The following is a 17281-nucleotide window of genomic DNA, read 5'->3' as shown; positions in this document are numbered from 1 at the left end:
TGATATTAGGATCCCTGGGAGCTCTAATTAACTTCTTCCGAGAATGGAATTCTCGCATCGACCGCGGCGACGATCGATGTGACGAGCAGTCTTCGCTTGATGGATAGCATAAAGTTTCTTCACGTGGCATTGCAACTCTGCACCGAGAATTCACCTCCAGGAGGGGCCCCTTTCTCTCATCTCCGCGCTCCGGGCGGGCACACCCAGTGCAGCCAGCCTGCCAGCATGGGTGCCCCATGCCAACAAAACACACACTAGGCGGGAGGATCCCCCTGATGAATTGGCCAATGATTCTATGTCGACAGATGGAGCTGTGCTGATTTGGCAGCGGCATCCCCGCAAGCAGTTCTTCTTCGTCGGGACCTGCCTGAGCTCTACACGGACCTTTTTTCGACCATGAGACTACTCCTCAGACCAACGTGACGATGGAGAGGGGGGAATTTGCTGCTCTGCCGCTCTGATCACCATCGACATTCTGCCTCTTTGGCTGTGGCTGCCCTCCTCACTCTGTTGAGCTTCTAATTTCTCTGCCGTTTTGTCAGCAGCTCCTCGACGCGTCTTTCCTCGATGCCTTCAATCGCGCTTGCCGACTAATTCTGCCACTGTCTGGGAGCCGTCGAAGCTCCATCCGCTCCTTTTACCCCATTGTACAGTACGTAAATAGAGTGTCGACGTTTCGGTAAATTGGAGACTTGTACACATCAGCAGTCACAGCTCCCTGGAGCTCCTCGAACAAACGGACCTTGTCCGCTGACCTGCTTCATACATAGGCTTTCTAGCCTGCCTCTGCGTTGCTCCTCAAGCCTGGCTCCTAGCTTTTCTTACGTTATTGCCATCGGGCTTCTAGCAAAAAACAAGACACCCAGTTTTGCTTCACTTAATCAACTACGCGCCGACTCAACTCCGAGCTCCGTGCCGTCCTTAATCCTACAGAGGATGCCGTGTCCATGACCCGAAGTAAGACAAGGAAGGACGGACACCCCACCAGTCCTTCAGCCATGGCATCCACTCCCTCGAATCGCCATCTCAAATTGGCATCCTCAAACCCTCAATCCACCTCGCCAAACTCCAGATTTCCGAGCCGAGGAAAGGCCCAGGAGCCGTGCTTGTTTCTGAAGAGAGTGATTGGTACGACTTGCACCTCGCCCACCGGCTTTGACTCGGTCGAGCAAAGCTTTTGCTATATAGCAGGAGGAGCTGTTGTGGTGGCGGACATCGACGGCAACAAATACAGTCAACGTTTCTACCGTGCCCGACCTGCAGCAGTACCTGTATTTAGCGTCGCCCCGGTTCAACACGGCTCCTCTGGCCCTTACGCAACTCCTAAGGCGAACGATGCAAGGAACAGGGTAGCAGCCGCTCCGCGAGACTCCTCCTACTCATCACCGTCCGATTGGGGCGACTCACCGGCGGCGAAAACATGGACCAGTCGCGAACGCATCAAGGCTGCGACATGCGTATCCTTGAGCAGGGACGGAAGATTTCTGGCTGTCGGCGAGACGGGTTATTCTCCCAGGGTCCTCATCTTCACTTTAAAGGAAGGCTCGTCTTCTGATCAGCCTCTGGTTTCGATAAATGAGCACGCCTTCGGTGTACGAGCGGTGGCATGGTCTCCGGATGGCAAGTTCCTCGCCTCCCTCGGCGATCCTAATGATGGCTTCCTCTTCATCTGGAAGATCGATCCGAGGACTGGATCTGCTAGACTGTTCCAACAAAATCGCTGCACGGCCCAAGTCAATGGGATGATATGGCTAGGCAGCACGGTGATAACTTTTGGGACTCGACATGTGAAGGCCTGGAAAGTGGTCGATGAGGTACAGCGACCACCCTCGCCCCCGAAGAGGACCCTGACACCACAAGAAGCCCAAAAGACTTTGATTGGAAGAAATGTCTTGCTTGGGTCTTTGCTGGAGGCCAGCTTCACTTGCGCAATACCCTTCGACGAGACTCACGCGCTCCTTTGCTCCGATGCTGGCGACGTGTGTGTTCTGGACGACAGTAGTGGGCAGATAAAGCTTACACGAGCAGCCGAGACGGGGTTCTCCGTCACTTGTTGCACGAGACGTGGCTCAGTCGCACTGCTGGGTGGCAAGGATGGCCAGTTTGTCACCCTCGACGTTAAGACACTCAATGCTGAGGCTGCGCCGACTTCTGCACCCAGTCTCGCCAAGGGGGAATCAGGCTTGAGCGGATTCGCCGTCATGGGCGTTGTACAAGACCAGCTTGTGACGATAGACTCAGAGCGGTCCATTGAGATCTGGGAGGCAAACCACCTGCCCTGCAAGTCTGCCCAGGCGTCGACACCGATCAGGCTTGCAGGACAGAACGATCCTGTGCTTGGCGTTCAACCACTCACCGCGTCTGACGAGATGGAACTTGCCTTTTTCACCTGGTCAAAGGCTGGAAAAGTCCTTCTTTGGGACCTGGATGGCATAGTCAAGCACAGTTTTGACATCCCTGTGAACGAATGTCATTTGAGCAATGATATGGACCCACAGAACCAGTTGTGCGTTGTAAAGGCGGACGCCAGTGGACGTATTTTTGCTTCTGGCGATAGGGCGGGCATACTTCGAGTAACAGACCGCTCAACAGGTCAACAACTCCTGGAGACCAAGGCTCATTCATCCGAAATAACGCACATCGCTTTCCAAAGCGATGCTTCGAAGGCCATTGTCGCTACGTGCGGACGAGATCGCACTGTCCAAATCTTCCAGCGGTTGTCTAATGGCTCATTCGATCTCTTGCAGACGCTGGAGTTCCCGGCCAGAGTGACCCACCTGATATTGTCCTCAGATGACAGAGTTATTACTTGCTCCCAGGATCGCAATATCCAGGTCCACGAGCTGGTCAGCAAGCAAGGAGACGCAGACTCTTTAGCGGCAATTTACTGCCGGTCTATCTCGCTCAAGGCATCCCCCGTCTCCATGGTGTTGGATTCCGACTGCAGATCGATCTTTGTGTCCAGCCTGGATCGGTCTATTGGTCGCTTCGAGCTTGATAGTGGCCGGCAAATGAGCACATTCAAATGCACAGATGAGAACGCCACCGAGAATGCCGTGGTGGACTCGCTCGTTTTTGGCCAGTCCAGAGGTGACGAGATCCCCACTGTTCTCGGGATATCCAACACAGACAAGTCTGTCAGGGTGTATGATTCTCAAAGTGGGGTTTTCATGGACCGTGAATGGGGCCACACGGAGTCGATCAATGGTGTCACGTTAGTGGACAATGGAGAGGCAACCCGCAAAGTCGTCAGTGTAGGTTGCGATGGGACGATCATGATATGGGCCTTGGATTTGAGAGATCCCGATCTGAGGGCCAGGAGTAGGTCTCCCTCGCCCACAGGGGGTTCGAGCCGGCCAGTATTACGACGTGTTCTGTCAAAGGCTGAATTGGCTGAATTCCCAAGGCCTTCTTCTTCGGGAGGCCGGCGATCACCGCCCAGATCACTTCGTCATCGAAAATCTCGACAAAACATATCCTCATCCTCAGTCAAGACACCGACCAGTACGCAATTTACCCATACCAGCCCGTCTCGTTCGCGAACGGAAGACAAACCGGCTCGACGCACCTCATCTAGTAGGTCTGGCGAACCCCCGTCGCCAGAGAGCCCGGCAACGTCACGTCTTACAAGAAGGCCATCTCTTCCAGCTCTCGGCGCCACTCCATCTCACCCCACGGCGCGGAAGAAGTCCAGCGCGATTAGCCTGCGTTCGTCTTATGGAGCCGGCTCCCTGCAAACGGCAACCGAGCAGACTTGCCGACAATTGCGCACATACCGCAGTAAGTTGTCGTCTGCTGAGCCAATCTCGTTCGAGATGATGTCAGAGCTCGAGAACGAGCTGCGCCTGACGGCTACCGCCCTGGGCGACAGGGTGAGCAGAGACAAGCAGTCCGTCAGTGAGTCCGTGCTGAGCGGGCTGCTTGACCAGTACAGCGAGAGGCTGGTCAGCATGCTTGACGAGCGGCTGAGGCTGCGGCTGTCCGAGGCCCAGTTCAACGGGGGCTGGGGCGGCAGGAGTGGGGAGAACAGCCCTACTCTTTTGACGCCTTCGAGTACTTTCGATATTGAGCGCGTGCGGCCGCGGACAGCTGGCGAGGGGGCGAGGAAGGCCTCGGGTTGAGGAGGCGAACCCACCAGTTCTTGGTAATTGTTTCAATACGTAATTTGTATTTCCCTTTGTTTCAGTGAGGCTAGTCGGCGAAATGTCTCGGCAAGGCGTCCCGGTTATGATCGGTTGAGGTTCACACATATCAGGCTGTCTTTATTCAAATTGGCGGAGTTTCCTCTATCTTTACCGGCGAGAAGAGAGAACGGTCTGACTGGGAACATATTCACTTTGCGGCTCCGGCGTGGGTTGGCATCAACGGTATTCCTATGTAAAAGAGATAAACGTAAAAACGGGGTTTGCGATGCGCAGGAAATACCGAGCGTCCTGTGAAGTAGGGGATATCTGTGAAAAAGGCCAATTTGGCGCGGCCTTAGACACGAAAGATCAAACATTCACACAATGATTGCGGATGGAATGCAAAGTTCTGACAGGGCAAACAACCTATCTCTTCCAAAGCGTGATAAAATGATGTGAAGGCGCCCGATGGATCCTTAAAGTTGTACCAAGTCCAAGATATTGGAGGGAGTTATTTAACAACAGTTTGTTGTGAACTCAACAAGGAGCTGCAATTTGCACTGATACTGATGAGCATTTGGAGCCAATTTTGTCATACTTAAGTCATTGTATAGATTGAATCTATCCCACAGTGAAAACATCCATCAAATTTTGCCATGTCATCTGTGTCTATGCATAGTCCCACTTCAATTCCCCCGTTTTGTCATGTGCGCCATCAAATGCGGTGCATCCGCTATACTACAAGCCCTTCCTCTAGAGCCTCATCCCTCTCCAGCCTTTCCAGCCCCTTGCACACAGCACCGTACACCTTGAGCGGCACGGCAACCTCGAAGCTCTCACAGGCGAGGTTCTCCGCCGCTACTAGGATGAGGCCGCCGCGGTCATCGCGAGATATCTCCTCCAAGAGCGGGTGAGGCCCTTGCTGGTGTGGTTTGGACTTCTCCGCAGGCATGAGCCGTCTTTCCTGCCCTTCTTCACCTTCCTGGTCGGAGTCTTCCTGAGTTTGATCCTCTACCGGTTGCGGTTCCACATCCTGAGACGGTACAACGAACTCCAGTCTGATCTTCCATTCCAGGCTGATGCCGCTTGTGACAAATTCCGGCGTCGCGGTAATTGGTATTGTGGGATTAAACACCATCCGCCGGGAGAAAAGCGTCGCCTCGGATGTGGAAACATGTACCTTTCTTGAGGCGCGATGGATGCTTGCCTCAGAGCGCATGGCCAGACTAGGGTCCACCCTTTCAGACGTTTCGAGCGCTGCGTGGACTGCGTAGCAAGGCACCTCTGCGCCCGAGAAGTCGACTGCCATAGTCACCACTTCGCCCAGGCGGTATGCTGGCCGCGCAAGCATGACGACGCCGACTTTACGGCCGTTGCGAGCTATTTCAAAGCGGTTGGTGCTTTGCTGGCCTTCGGCTGTGAGATTACTCCTTATGATGGCTAGGTCAATGGCGTCCTTGGCGCTGTTTACCTCTTCATGAAGCGATGGCCGTCTGGACCCCGTGACAGCAGTGGGCGACAATAAACCTGCACCTGAGCCATGACGAGAGCTGTTCACTAGCTCGTCGACGTAGTTTAGGAATCCGTTCATCGTGGATTCCGGGTTTGTCTCTTTGCCGGTCTTGTCCCGCGCCTCTGTCACGCTAGATCTCCTGTCGATGTATAGGCCGTCCCCGATATTGAGAGTTCGGATTCGAGCCTGGTCTCGCAACATGATATATGGAGACATGAGGTCGTGCCCAAGGATCTCGCCATGATTGTTGACACTTCCCAGCACACGGAAGGGTATCTCGACCGACTTGACTTGCTGCTCTTTGGTGCCGCCGGGGCGTTGTGTTCCTATGACGAGACTGTATGATGTCTTCATGGCTTTCCCTTTGTGTGTTGGAGGTAGGCCCTTAGGCAATCGAAAGGAATATTCGAAAGCCTTGCTTTCCCCAGGAGCCAATTGTAAATCCACAAACAATATGGACTGCGGCGTAGATAGTAAAGGCACAGATTTGGAGCTGGCAATCCCGCGCATCTCCTTGATGCTGCTCAGCTCGCCGGCGCCCAATAGCTCTCCCAACGAGTTGGTAAAGCTGCCCCAGCCAAAGCTACGCATGAATCCGTTCTCCCTTTTGGAGGTTTCTATGCCAACAACACCACCTCCCTGCCCTCCTACCACTGCCTTCCGCTTGACCTGCTCGAATGGCGCGAGACTGACCAAGGAGCCATCTAGTGTAAAAGAACCCTGAATCTGAGCATATCCCATCATTAGAGCTTCGGGTCGTTTGGCCTTCTGAGGGGAGAAAGTCGACTTTTGACGCAGGTGCGGTGGCCGCCCATGGGTTCTCAAGGGCTGGTGTAATACATATTCGGAGGCCAGAGTCTCTGTAGAGTTGTTGCTCATGGAATAGAACTCTCCACTGCTCCTTGGCGTGCCAGTTATACTGCTCGTTGACAAGACTCTAGCAGCAGGGGTGGTGATTTGCTCATTGATTATCGGTATTGGGTCTTTCGGGCGCATCGGTATATTCGCGGGCTCGCCAAGAGGCGTGGCAGAGGCCTTCGAACTAGTCTCAGGTGCAGTCTTGATAGGACCAACGGGCAGATCCGCCAGGGGCGAGGGGCCCATCGGGAATCTGAACTCTGACAAGGCGGCTGAAGGCGTTTTTGGAGAACTCAGGGAACCGATGCCAGGAGTGTTTGGTACGGTGGATGCCCCTGAGGGCCGATGGAAGGGAGAGCCTCGATCCGGTGGATATGACGCATTGTACAGAGGTGAGGTCGGGGTATTGAAAGGTCGCTGGGGGTGTGAAGCTACGGCAAGTCAGCGCTACGAGGTCCCATGCTCCTATAGTGAGTGTCACCAACCAGATCTTGGGCCGGACATGACCGAGCCGCGAGAAACTATTTGGAGACTCGCGGACCGGCCATGGCCACGGCTTGGCCGGGAGGAAGTTGAGCCGGCGTTGCTCGTCGCATGACTGTCGACTGAGTTGACGGACCCGATGGAAACGATTGACACAGATCGCCTATGACTATGACCCTGGCCATGGCCATGGCCGTTACTCGATTGTGTTTCTGGAGACTGGGATGGAGGCGGCCATTGGATGGAGCCTGCACGGCTGCGCGAGGACTTTGTGACGGGGGCGCTCATGGAGGAGCTGGGGCGATGCCCTCGACGGGGCCCGGAAGTGGACGTGGACGGGGGCGGGGCCAGGCGGCTGGATGCATGGTGGATGGCGGCTCGAGACTGGGAGGGAGGAGGCCTCAATTGATGATGGTTCGAACTGGCGGAGCCGGCGCTGGTGGGCGCGGCTTGGGCTACGTTCTTGAAGACGACGGTGCACTTCAATTCCTCGCCGGAGAAGAGGTTGGTCCCGTCATCGTCGAAGCGAACGAACACTCGAATGTTGCCCGAGTCCGGCGACATGATGGAGCTCCTTCAAGATGAAGGAGTGTTGGGAGAAGCCTCATGAACTCGGCCTACACATCGCTGTGGTGGAGAAGGGGGTGGCAGCCTGCAGGTGGTTGAAACGTTGAGCAGCTCTATTGAAGGTGAGGTCTATTGGTATGGGTGAGGTAATAGTATCAGCAGGAGTGCAGTCACCAGCAGCTGCGTTTGGTCGTGACGATTTGGTCGCTTCTGCATGACTTGGGGTCGGCCAGGGGTCAGATTATGCTTACTTAAGTCACCTGGGTACCTGGGTACTTATCCTCTTACACACGCCATAGAGATATCCATACTACGGTAGCATATGGACATGTAGTGCATGCAGTACACCTCAAGGGTTCAGATGTGAAATACCAGTCACAATTTAAGGTTTCATACATTGCGCGTATCTCTGAGTTGCAGTGATGCTAGCCAGCAACGTCCTTCTCCGTCCTGCTCCCAAGATTCACGGGATATCTCTCGAGACTGCCTCCTTAGATGGAGCCTGTTCCCCCTAACTGACCACGATTTGAAGGCAGATGGGCAGCCATAAAATACCATCGTATGCGCCTGCCTACATACCTCGATGAGATGCACATTTGACATTAAACTGCAGGCAAATCCCAACCGGCTTCAGTGATTGCTAGCGCGTTTATTTTACGCGTCTCTTTCACGAGTCTGCCTCCCCATCAGAACACAGCACCTGACCTGTGCGGACGAGTTATCGCTCGCCGGCCACTCGTTTTTCGTTGGGCCTTTGACTTCGCGCCATCTACACTCTCACAAGATGGCTATCATCGAAGAGTTCGGCTTAGAAGTCAAGGTCAAGGTCAACGGCTCTGTGGCCGCTGAGTACCCAGACGAAGAGCCTGATATTGACGGCGATGCCTGGGGCCCGGCCACCAAGATTTCCTATCACTATGTCGAGTCCATCGACAATGCCGAGTTCGCCATCCATGTCGGGGTCCCCTCGGGAAGCAACGCTGGGCAGAAGTGGATCCGTCACTCACGGAAGCACGCCCTTACATTCTGGCTGGCATTCGATGGCGGCCGTGATGCAGCGAGAAAAACGATTCACCAACGCTCCAACTCATTTCTGTTGGAAGGCGTCCACAATTGGGCACGCACAACCATGCGCAAGTTCCGTTTTGCTCCTGTGTCTACTGGTAGGCTCCCAGCTCGTTTTGATGATCTGGAAACGACTAACATCTCTAGTTGACGATGACGACAAGACTCGTGTTGCTACGGATATGAAAGTCGCCCAGGATCTCGGACTCATTCGGGTCTCCGTCTATCGTACCATTATCGAAAACGAAATTAAGACGCGTAGCTCTCCACACCCTGTTCCAAACCTCGCAGCGGACACAATATGCTTAGCAGAGAAAGCTGTTAAAGGCAAAGCGGTGTCCCATGGAACAGCGTAAGGAAGTCCAGAATGACGGTCTCATAACGCCTCTGACTACTTTCTAGATTGTCTGCCCCGATTGGACTTACCAAAAAGCGGCTTCACTCGATTAAATACATAGATCAGTGCGCCTCTCCACTCGCTGTCTTCTACTTCAAGTATCGATCGAAAGGTAAAGCAATCTTTGGATAACCGCTTATCCTTGCATTCGCCGCTGACGGGAGGCAGAGGCGCTCCAGCAGCAACTGGTCATCAGACGCCCAAGGAGTCTCTCCATGGAGTCCGACATGGGGAACCTTTCACCTGATGAAATCCGCCGCCTGGCACGCGAGAGGCTGTCACAGATTAGGGTATGTGTCGTGTCTCATGCGGTTCAGTCAATAACTCACCAAATTATAGCGCGGCAAAAAACGAGCTGCGACAGTCAAGAATGAGGACGATGCTGAAGTCCCTCAGTCTGAGAAGCCTTTCAAGTTTGTTAGGATCGAGGGTGGGAAGAAGGCCATCGACTTGACAGAGGACGATTAAGGGTGCCATTTGTTTGATTGACCAGGAACGACCTGATGATTGTCGAGTTCGTACTTCCGTGATACCCTTTGTGCGATCACCCTCGCTTCTTGCGCATCGACACCACCAATTATCATTTCAGAGAGGGAAATGAGAGTCGTGTTAAGGCTTTTAGACTTGTAGTATCTGCCGAGCTATGCTTTTGTATTTCCTATAAGCTTGATAAGAAGTACAGACAAGCTTTCTGTTCCCAAATGGAAAAGTCATGACTTCTCAATGGTGTTTTCTTGTTGAAAACTCGCCGCTGCTGTCGACCTTGCTCTGACCCGTGGTATTTTCCTGTTCATCCTGAGTTTCCTTCGGCCGGCCTTATGGCTTTCATCCATACTTTCTTTTCAAGGTTCTCTGCGGCCTGAAGAGACAGCAAGCCATTCCACCTCTTCATCGACTGACCACTTTTCGCCGCATCTCATTATTTTCGCTGAGCATTTGGCCCTCCCAAACACACTTATTTCACCAACACCAGAGCCTCAACAAACCAACCTTTGCAGATTTCTTTGCGAGGCACCCAGACGTCTCTCAGACTATTAATCTCTACTTCTACAATTTCATCATAATACATTGTAATATGGCCATTCTCGAGGATCTTGGTCTGGAGGTCAAGGTCCTCGTCAACAACTCGCCGTTGCAGGAGTACGAAGACAATGACACGGAATCCACAGACGACGGCTTCGGCGACGAAATTCGCAAGTGTCGACGCTATGTGGAGGTGGTCGGCGACACCGAGTTTGGTGTACAGTTTCGTGTCACACCGAACAGCAACTACCTGAACAGCAACAGGCAGCGATTCCGGTTTGAAATTGACTTGGATGACCACGAAGAGCTCCGAGGTTTCTTGTTGAGATCGAAGGGTGAACCAGTCTTGATCGAGGGCCAAGTCGACTACGATGGCCAAACGTATGCCATGCGCAAGTTCCGGTTCGCTACCATGTCCACCGGTACATATCCCGAAAACTTTTGCAGTCAGAACTGAAGTTCTAACACCTCAGCAGTCGATGACGATGACATGATGCGTGTAGAAAAGGACAAGGAGATTGCCGGACTCCTTGGACTCATTCGTGTCCGCGTTTGGCGTGCCGAAGTCATTGAGAGCAACTTACCGGGAAGTCCAAGTCAGACTATTGGATTTGATGAGACAGAGCTTCAGTTGGCTGAGAAAGCTCTAAAGGGCAAAGCACTTTCTCACAGGGTTACGTGAGTATCCTTGTGTCACGGAAGTTGATGTAATACTCAGCTCAACTTTTCTAGGCTCTCTGATGCAGTCCCAACCATAGGTACTACCTATGCGACGTCCACATTTGTGGACCCTGTCAATGTTCCGCTGGCCGTTTTTTACTTCAAATACCGCTCGAAATGTAGAGTTATGCTCATAAATACGTCTGGATATTGCACGACAGCTGACAACCAGCAGTTGCTCTCCAAGAACAACTGATCATTCCACGCTCCCGAGAGCCCTCTCCTCGAGACATCCTTCCTATTCCTGAGATTGATCGTCTGGCACGGTTGCGGTTCTTAGGCAGCAAAGTAAGACCCTGAGTATCTTTAACGTCCCGACAGGCCAGCTAAATCTTGCTAGAAAGGAAATAATACCTCCCTGGAGAGAGTCGACAAGCGAGGGCCTGGCGAAGACCTGCTTCCTAAGCGACCCAGAAAAATTGTGAAGATAAGTGGCGGCAGGGAAGCCATTGATCTCACCGAAGACGACTGAAGCCCTGGCCACTCAAATGCAGCTGCGGATCTCGATAAACTCGACTTTTGGGTCGGAAGCCCGGATGGACGGATGGACGGTTATGGATCATGCATATGGCTAATGTGCATACGCAGCACTGGTGTGAATGAATGGCCTGTTATCCTGTTGATGTGCCCTCAAAGGTCAGAGCGCATCACCATACAGATCTTGTCACTTAATTAGATAAATTCTCTGTCACAAAAGACTCATCGAAATATGCATGCGCTGGAAACCGCGGTTGCTTCCTTTGCAGCCGGACCGCCCAATTTTGTTTGCCATTTCCAGGCCTGCAATCACCACGCGCGTATGCATTGTCAAGTATGAGCATTTATGAGAATGTGTTCTCATGTCCTGAGCTGTAAGCCACACCTTCTTGGCCGCAACTCTCATGCGGTGTTTGTGTCTCGCCAACCACGCCTGGGGTTCGATCTTCAGACATGGGTGGTCGAAGAGAGCATATAGTGGCGTAAATTCCAAATGCGCAGGATAAAACCGTTGCCGAGAGAAATATGAATAGAAATTTAGACTGGACTGGTGTGTGTGGTCATCATTGTAAAAGGGTAGCTTGCCCGCCCCTTCTACGCCTGTCTACAGCATTCCCGCGGACAGTTTCGCCACAGCCTCAGTAGCGGCCACAACCTTCGCTGCTTCCCTAAAGCAAAGACCATCCACGTCCGCAACCTCTCTGTCCCCCAGAAACACCTTGCAACCGAACCGCCCTCGTCCAGCAACCTCCCCTTCGTTCTCCCTGAGCACATAGGTCACTGTCTCAGAGTCGGCCAGCCGTCCCAGCTCCTCTTTCGGGTGCAGGACATGGACAGCTGCCCGCCGGAGCCTATTCAAATACGGCAACAGCCCTGACCGGTCGACGAAGGCCTTACAAGCGTCAAAGCTGCCCGAGTCCACCCAGATAGCCCCCACCAGCGACTCGTACAGGTCTGAGAAGAATTTTGGCGCATGTAGCCGTGCTAGGAGCGCCCACGGGTAGTGTGTGCCAGAGTGTATGGCCTCGAGGATCTGCTCGCGCAGCTCGGCGTGGCGCTTGCAAGTGGCCTCTCGTTCAACAGTCAGCTCGAATGACTGGTAGCGCATGAAGGACCAGAGAGGACTGGTGATCTCGACTGGTTTGAGATCTGGGCTACGCCTCCCGCCGTTATTCTCATCCTCGCTCCCGCTGCCATCGTCAACTACGACATCATTGCTTGACAGCTTGGGACCCCACTCCATGGCCAGAAAGCCAAGTATGTCGCCATTGACAAGTGCGGTCCGGAGCAGGTGCATTTCCCAATTCTGCAGTGCCTTGGGGTCTTTAGCGAAGAGTTCTTCGACTTGTCAGCTATTTGTCATTGGAGCCCAAATCATAGTTTTCCGGACGCTGTTTTGGGAAAAGAATAAGGGATTTTAGGAACAGACAAGCTCATACGTACCCTCAACTATGATGTGATCGAGAATAGCATCGCCGATGAATTCAAGACGCTCGTAAGTGTACACTCCTGGGACGTTGTAACTTGGGTGAGTAATTGCTTCGACGAGGAGTGCCTTCTCGTTGAAGGTGTAGCCTATAGACTCTTCCAAAGGTTTGTATATTGCAGGAAGAGCCATATGCTTGGGCTCCGCTGCTTCAAAGAGCACCTTCCTGGTGCTCTCAAAGTCCTGGAATTGACCTTCTCCAAGGAACAACGACATACATTTCAGAGCCTTTGGCAGCCCTCCATCGATGAATGAGACGCCAATGACAGACTCAACGACATCGGCAAGAGTTTTTGACGACATCACTCGCTTTTTCGCTGCCTCACTGGGATGCTCAAGTAGGTCTGAGATGTAGGGAGGTCGCCATCGTTCATCACCACCACTCCCTTTGAGTGAGAGCTGGTTTGACACGATAAACTGATCCAGCCCGGACTCACAAGCTGCTCTACACAGCCTTGCGTTGCATACCATTCTGTCCTTAAGACGTGACAGCAACCCTTCTGGCATTCGAAGATCTGGCAGATAGGTTAGCTTTTACAAGGTACAGGCTCCTTTTCGAAGCCGAGTAAATTACTGAGAAGGTGCAATCCACAGGGCTCCGCCGTAAGAAATATAGCACAGAGGAAGGTGGCTTACTGGTTGCTGCAACATTCACAGTTGTACAAAGTTTGAGAATGCTATCCCCGAGGAACTCAATCCTTTCATAATTCGTCGGCGTTCGAGCGCTCGTCGCGCAGATCACATCCACGACCATGGAGATATCCGACAGTCCCAGTGGCGCCAGAAGTGTCTGTGAGAGCTCGCTTGCTATCAGATAGAGTTCGATGTAGTGTATCAGAGAAGGTGTCAGAAGACCAAGCTCTGTGTATTCGAGAGGGATATGGTCGATGGTGCTATCCCTCACGGAAAGTATTCGAGAATAAGGCTTCGTGCTTGGCGGTTGCTGAGGAGGTAGTGGTTGGTGAAACGAGCCGGGCCCCCTGGGATACTTGTTGACTATCACGTATGGGATGTCTTCAGGATCTTCATCGAATCCCTTGTAGGTTTTCTGGATGGATTCAACTGCAGGTTTCGACATCAGACCGCATTCAAATCGGTATGGATGGTCGTGCATGTCTCGGATTAGGCCCCGAGGTCTGTTACCAGTCACACTGTCCAGGTCGAAGGGTGCGCTTGAGCACTCTGAAGATAAAACACCTTTGGGTGAGCGTAGTTGCACGGCGAAATCTCCTTGTCTGATATCATAGCGGCGATGTTTATAAGCGGACGAGAGTAGAGCAGATGTGACATCCACAAATTCACCAGTGTCTTCCACAACTACCCCTTGATCTATGTGAAGGACGCAATGGGATTTGTGGTCCAGGTACAAGGTAACTTTCGACATCTGAGGAAGGAGGACAGGGAGGACGAGTTGAAGTTCGCACTTGACGTAGTTGCTTTGGTCAAGTAATCTCAGAGGGTGCCGGTAGAGAGTGACTTCCTCCGTTCTCCAGGCATGAGCAACATCAACCCACGGAAGGAACTGTGCGTTGGCTTCCTATTATGCTTCAGTCAGTAACCTCAACCGAGTAAGTTGGACAGCAAATGCAAGTGGTTCGCAAAATAGTGCCGATCGCAGGAAAGGCGAGCTTAAGCTCGACTGTCCGCTTTGCGGCCGCAGTATCTCTGTAATGGATAAAGGAAAGAAGAAGGGGAAATAACGGGATAGTACGCCATATGATAACCAGCTATAGGATAATCTCTTGTTGGATAACCTCACATGGGAGAACCCCCGGTGGGATAGCCTCCCGTGGGATAGCCTCCTGTGGGATGGCCTCCCGTGGGATAATTTCTTGTACAGTACTTTCCTGTTGAATGTATTTTATACAAGGAAATAATAAGCCACGGGACGTCTTGGAATGATGTTTTCGCATTTTTCTTGAGTGCGGAGGTGTTGTTCCAATAGTGTATGTGATATTTCATACCCAAGGAGAACGGCCAACATCACACTCATGAGATAGAACATGCTAGGGTTTTGCTTACCGTCATGCCAGGACGGCCCTCAATCTCGACCCCCAGATCTTTTTCTTTGAGTGGCAAGAGGTGCTCATCGACCAAGCCTGCATAGTAAAGAGCCTTATAGGCCTGGAAAGCGGCATCTTTGCAAGCGTTGCTTTCGGAAATCCAGGTCCTGCTACTCGTAGCCTGGCGCACATCTGGAGGCAACGATACGGGAAGGAGCACAGTGGCTTTGAGCAAGTTCGGAGTGCCGGGCTGCGCCTGCTCGTCCATAACTTTTTCGATGATATAGTCTGGGCTGAAGTCGACAAACTTTCTGGAAGTCAATGTCGCACAGAAGTGATCGAGGTGAGACTTCGCATCGTTGATTGTAAGACGAGCTCCAGTGCTTTCGACTCGCAAATCAGGGTAATCAGGGTCCTCGGAGTCCTCGAGCTCCCTCAAGGTCTGCAGCTCTCGCTGTTCATCCTGATACCATCGCTTCATCTCGGCTTCGAGAAGCCCCCATTCTCTTCTCGAATCAACATCTTCCATCTCCTCGAACAGGTAGAGATGTGACTCTCCCTTTCGTGCCCTTCCACGGCGCTGAATGAAAGACTTCAAGTTGGCTGGCTTGTCCATACAAACTACCAGGTTGCATGCCGGGACATCGATACCTTCCTCCAGAACGCTGGTTGCCACGAGAAGGTTGAGGCGACCAGCACGAAATTCCTCCAGTGAAATATTGTAGTTCTTTTCAGCCAGGTCAAGGAAGTCTTGCTTGACACCTGGTACAAAGGACGTTCCGACCATCGTACCGATCAGATATCGTTTGCTAATCGCCGGGTGAATTTTGAGTAAGTGTGCTATCACCACTACGGTGGCCCGTTCTTTCACGAAGATGATGCCCCTAGCATCGCCTTGGTACTTGATGAGAACATCAATCAGCTGTCGCAACTTCTGTGAAAGAGCTGAATCGTCGTAGGACCCCATTGGGGGATCGATCCTGGCGTTTTGAAAGACTCGGGCCATGTAAACCACCTCAGCATCCTTATAGCTCTGGCTGGTAACACCTTGCTTCTTGACTCCGTCCAGGAAACGGCTGATAGCTTCGAAGATATACCAGTCCGCTGCCCAGCTTCCCATGTCCCGACAGATTTCTGCGCTTCTCCGGCAAAATGCCCTCTTCGTCCGTTGAATGTAGGTCTCCTGCTTCATGACGGCGTCGTAGAGCTTTCTCTTGGAACGATCGGTGCCTTGCGCGCAGAGCCACTGGATATACGGATCTTCCTTGATGTCTAGGTTTGCGAAAGCGTTGTGGAGCTTAGAGATAGACTCCGTATACTCGTTCCGAAGTATCCTCGACTTAGACTTGTACTGAACGTGGAACATCAATGGACGCTGTGTGTGTGCTAACAACTCCTCCCTGTGCCTTGTTGGGCTTCGACATATTGCGTCGAGTGTATTTTCCAAGTCCTCAAGACTGAAGATGTCCGATCTGATCACAGGGCTTGCGGTCAACCCCAGTATATAAGGAACAGGTCTATCTTCATCCTTTGCCTCCCAGTAGAACTCTTTCATGATCCTGCTGCCAGGGTGCTTCTTGGTACAGTTGTGTGCTGCACATATAATCAGTGAACCGAAAACGTCTGCAGCAATTGGGGATCGTATTACCTTCGTCGAAAATGATCAGTGCAAGTGACGATATATGCACAAATCCGTGCATTAGTGCGTCCAACAACACCTGATGGGTTGTAACCACCAGATTGACGTTGAAGAGCACACCCTCCCAAGTGGACTTGGACCAGCTGTCTACTTTGTCGGATCCAGTGACTATTTTGGACAGTATAGACGGTATCTGGGTCTTGATGACGCCGGACTGTTGAGCACAAAGGGACACAGTCGGCGCCAGAAACCAGATCAGCTGGTAAGGCGATTAGCAAGGCCCCAGTAGCAGAACGGGGTAGACTTCGGTAGCGTTTGATACCTTTTCAGAGGGCATCCTCTCGAGTTCTGCTCTTATTCTCAAGACAGCGCTGAGCCGAGAATAAATCAGCCCGGCGAAAAGAAACGCTACTGCATCGTGGGGCAACTTACATTTGTGTCTTGCCACTACCCGTCTCCATGCAGACAATGGTGTTCTCCTTGAGAGAAGCTTCGAGCATCTCCAATTGATAAGCTCTTGAAGTCATACTGACAGGATCCTTTGAATCCCCTGCGAGAACTTCGTCTGGCTCAGACTCTGCCTGCCATGACAAGCCTAACGGATCCTCCGCCGCCAGGGCCTCGTTGATGGCATCATCGAGATCTTCGGACGATCCGGAAGAGTCGCTGTAGTGCGCCATGACTGTCACTTGACGGATTTAGTGAGAAGGCAGTGCAGAATGCGATGGTCAGTTGCGAGAGGGTCGTTTGTCACCCGGCGCTCTGCTAAGGGGCAGTCCCGGTGATGTAGAAGTGGCAGAAATTGTCAAGATTGCTGATTATACAGAGAAGTGAGCAGCAGTCATAATGACAATGAGAGAAGCAGAGAGGAATCGAGCCGACGCCCATCGTTGGGGGCAAGGTGTGTGAAATAGAGCTGCACATCC

At 52.5% G+C, this 17281-nt stretch overlaps 5 protein-coding genes across 5 annotated transcripts; 3 read left to right on the top strand and 2 right to left on the bottom strand.

The window, feature by feature from the left end:
• Window positions 1-998: 998 nt before the first annotated feature.
• On the top strand, window positions 999-4121 carry J7T55_006295 (uncharacterized protein; the record flags this gene model as incomplete). The annotated part of the gene is made up of 3 exons (XM_053142736.1): window positions 999-3254; window positions 3407-3504; window positions 3581-4121. 3 exons carry the CDS (start codon window positions 999-1001, stop codon window positions 4119-4121), a joined length of 2895 nt encoding a protein of 964 aa, XP_053001061.1.
• Window positions 4122-4857: 736 nt separating this feature from the next.
• On the bottom strand, window positions 4858-7542 carry J7T55_006294 (uncharacterized protein; the record flags this gene model as incomplete). The annotated part of the gene is made up of 2 exons (XM_053142725.1): window positions 4858-6926; window positions 6981-7542. 2 exons carry the CDS (start codon window positions 7540-7542, stop codon window positions 4858-4860), a joined length of 2631 nt encoding a protein of 876 aa, XP_053001060.1.
• A 787-nt stretch (window positions 7543-8329) lies between these two features.
• Window positions 8330-9475, top strand: J7T55_006293 (uncharacterized protein; the record flags this gene model as incomplete). The annotated part of the gene is made up of 5 exons (XM_053142714.1): window positions 8330-8708; window positions 8758-8962; window positions 9013-9119; window positions 9176-9297; window positions 9347-9475. The coding sequence occupies 5 exons, from the start codon at window positions 8330-8332 to the stop codon at window positions 9473-9475; spliced, it is 942 nt and encodes a 313-aa protein (XP_053001059.1).
• A 607-nt stretch (window positions 9476-10082) lies between these two features.
• Window positions 10083-10946, top strand: J7T55_006292 (uncharacterized protein; the record flags this gene model as incomplete). Its single annotated transcript, XM_053142703.1, has 4 exons — window positions 10083-10452; window positions 10507-10708; window positions 10763-10874; window positions 10926-10946. 4 exons carry the CDS (start codon window positions 10083-10085, stop codon window positions 10944-10946), a joined length of 705 nt encoding a protein of 234 aa, XP_053001058.1.
• An 885-nt stretch (window positions 10947-11831) lies between these two features.
• J7T55_006291 (RNase3 domain-containing protein) lies at window positions 11832-17035 on the bottom strand (the record flags this gene model as incomplete). The annotated part of the gene is made up of 7 exons (XM_053142691.1): window positions 11832-12565; window positions 12671-13153; window positions 13350-14250; window positions 14736-16309; window positions 16365-16614; window positions 16678-16726; window positions 16788-17035. The coding sequence occupies 7 exons, from the start codon at window positions 17033-17035 to the stop codon at window positions 11832-11834; spliced, it is 4239 nt and encodes a 1412-aa protein (XP_053001057.1).
• Window positions 17036-17281: the final 246 nt, after the last annotated feature.

This window comes from Diaporthe amygdali (genome assembly GCF_026229845.1).
Source record: "Diaporthe amygdali strain CAA958 chromosome Unknown NODE_1_length_4327563_cov_65_473760, whole genome shotgun sequence".
NCBI classification, from domain to species: Eukaryota; Fungi; Ascomycota; class Sordariomycetes; order Diaporthales; family Diaporthaceae; genus Diaporthe; species Diaporthe amygdali.
Note: the sequence above shows the minus strand (reverse complement) of the source record. Positions and strands in the feature narration are given on the sequence as shown.